Genomic DNA, 2,236 nt, shown 5'->3' with positions numbered 1-2,236 from the left:
ACCAGTGTGCGTGTATTACCCCCAAGATATGCGGGAGGGAAGTTGCGTGCGGGCTGTTCTCTGTTCACACCGCCGGGAGTTGCGTTCGGATCGGTAAAAACCCCGCGGGGAACGCGGCAGCGCATCCCCGAAAATCGGGATACGGGCGGGAGAACCCTGCCGAGCACCGCCGGGCCACCGGGAACGGGGCTCGGTGGCCACCGCAAGGGACAGCTCGGCCACCGGGAACGGGGCTCGGTGGCCACGGCTCGGCCAAGACAGCGCCGCCGCCACCGGCCCCGACGGCCGCGCTCCGAGCCTGCAAAGACGACACGAGACCGGTTCCTGGGTAAATGGTTTATGTAAGTAATAAAATATTTACTATAACATAAATAGAAACGTACCCTCGCAGTCTACATTGGTTTTGCAATAAGAGATACAAACAAAAAAACCGAAACCCCAGGGGAACGGACCGGACTGAACCCACCAAGGGGAGGGTGCGAGCTCCGCGCACGGTTAGAAATAAATAGAGACGGGCCGGGAAATTGGTATCGAAGCGTCCCCCCGGGCGGGCCGGGCCGGGCAGAGCGGGAGGGACCGAGCCGGGGGCGCCGCCGCCTCCCGGCCGCGCGAGGAAGGGAATAAATTAGAGATCGCAAACCTTTGGCTACTGCTGCGGCGGCCGCTGCGGCTCCGGCGGGCGAATAAATAGAGCGCGGGGCGCGGAGCGGGCGGCCGGGCCAGTCTGAGAATAAATTAAAAACGCGTCCCCCGCTGCCCGAGCCCGCCGTCGGGGCCGCGGGGGCCGGGCAGTCACTGCACGGCGCCGGGCAGCGCATGGTGCAGCGGCGAAGTGTCCGCCTGTGCGTAAACGTCCTCCATGGGGGGATGCGGGACCCCGGCCGGCGTCATCCGCTTCTCCTTCTGCCGCCGGTTGCAGAACCAGACCCGCACCACCTCCTTCTCCAGCTGCAGGGAGTCCGCCAGGGAGGTGATCTCGTGCGCCGAGGGCTTGGGGCACTTGAGGAAGTGATTCTCCAGGGCGCCCTTGACGCCCACCTCGATGGACGTCCGCTTCTTGCGCTTCCGGCCCTGCGCCGCGATCTTGTCCAGGTTGGTGGGGCTGCCCGTGCTGGAGTCCGTCTCCTCCAGCCACTTGTTGAGCAGCGGCTTCAGCTTGCACATGTTCTTGAAGCTCAGCTGCAGCGCCTCGAACCGGCAGATGGTGGTCTGCGAGAAGACGTTCCCGTACAGGGTGCCCAGCGCCAGCCCCACATCGGCCTGCGTGAAGCCCAGCTTGATCCGCCGCTGCTTGAACTGCTTGGCGAACTGCTCCAGGTCGTCGGAGCTGGGCGCGTCCTCGTCCGACGGCTCGGGCGGCCCCAGCGGCGGCGGCGACGCCGCCAGCTCGTGGCCTCCCGCCTCCTCGGCGCCCAGCGGGTCGCGCAGCCCGTGGTGCAGCGCCGGCGCCGGCGGGCCCAGCATCCCGTTGAGGCCCGCGTAGGGCTGCGCGTAGAGCAGCGGCTGCCCCGACGGCGGGGACATGGGCGGCAGGTGGTGCGCGCCGCCCTGCGCCCATCCGCCCGCCGCGCCGCCCGCCGCCGGCTGGTGCACCAGGTGCGGCCGGTGGTGGAAGGCGGCGGCGGACAGCTCTTCGCGGGGCCCCGGCGGGCCGCCCTTGGCGTGCTCGGCGGGCGGAAGGTGCGCGCCCCCTCCGCCCCCACCGCTGCCCCAGTCCGTGCCGGCGCTGGGCAGCCACTGGTGGTGCGCCAGCCCGACGGCGTGCCCGGCGGCGGGGGCCAGTCCCTGCAGGTACTCGTGGTGCATCATCTTCTGCACCTCGCGGTACGTGGTGCCCTGGTGCAGGCGGTCGCCGTCGGGGTGCATGAGCGCGGCGGAGCGCGGCAGGTACTGCGCGGCGGCGGCCATCGCGTGTGCGCCGCGCCGCCCGCGCCGCGCTTTAGAGCCGCGCGCCGGGGCGCGGGGCCGCCGCGCGCCCGCCCCGCCCCCGCGCCCCCATTGGCCCGCCCGCCGCCGCGGGGGGCGCGCGCCGCCCCGCCATAGGGCGCCGCCGGCGGGGGGCGCTGCCCCGCGCTCCCCGCTCGCCATTGGCCGGGAGCGGGAGGGCGCTGCGCGCGGGATTGGCCGGCGGCGGCGCGGGGCGGGGCCAGCGGCGGCGGAGCGGGCGGCGATTGGAGGAGCGCGGTTCATTCATGCTGAGCCGCTCGGCCGCGCGCGGGGGCGGCGCGGGCGCGGT

General features: G+C 71.9%; 1 protein-coding gene across 1 annotated transcript; it reads right to left on the bottom strand.

Annotated features, from left to right (window-relative positions):
• Positions 1–321: 321 nt before the first annotated feature.
• Positions 322–1,977, bottom strand: POU3F1 (POU class 3 homeobox 1). Its single transcript, XM_079325671.1, has one exon. The coding sequence runs from the start codon at positions 1,906–1,908 to the stop codon at positions 793–795; it is 1,116 nt and encodes a 371-aa protein (XP_079181797.1). The 5' UTR covers positions 1,909–1,977; the 3' UTR covers positions 322–792.
• Between the last annotated feature and the right edge of the window lie 259 nt (positions 1,978–2,236).

This window comes from Erithacus rubecula (assembly GCF_903797595.1).
Source record: "Erithacus rubecula genome assembly, chromosome: 23".
Lineage (NCBI taxonomy): Eukaryota > Metazoa > Chordata > Aves > Passeriformes > Muscicapidae > Erithacus > Erithacus rubecula.
Note: the sequence above shows the minus strand (reverse complement) of the source record. Positions and strands in the feature narration are given on the sequence as shown.

Bases quoted from the DNA above. Each gene is read 5' to 3' on its own strand.
- POU3F1 (XM_079325671.1), bottom strand. From the start codon at position 1,908: ATGGCCGCCGCCGCGCAGTACCTGCCGCGCTCCGCCGCGCTCATGCAC.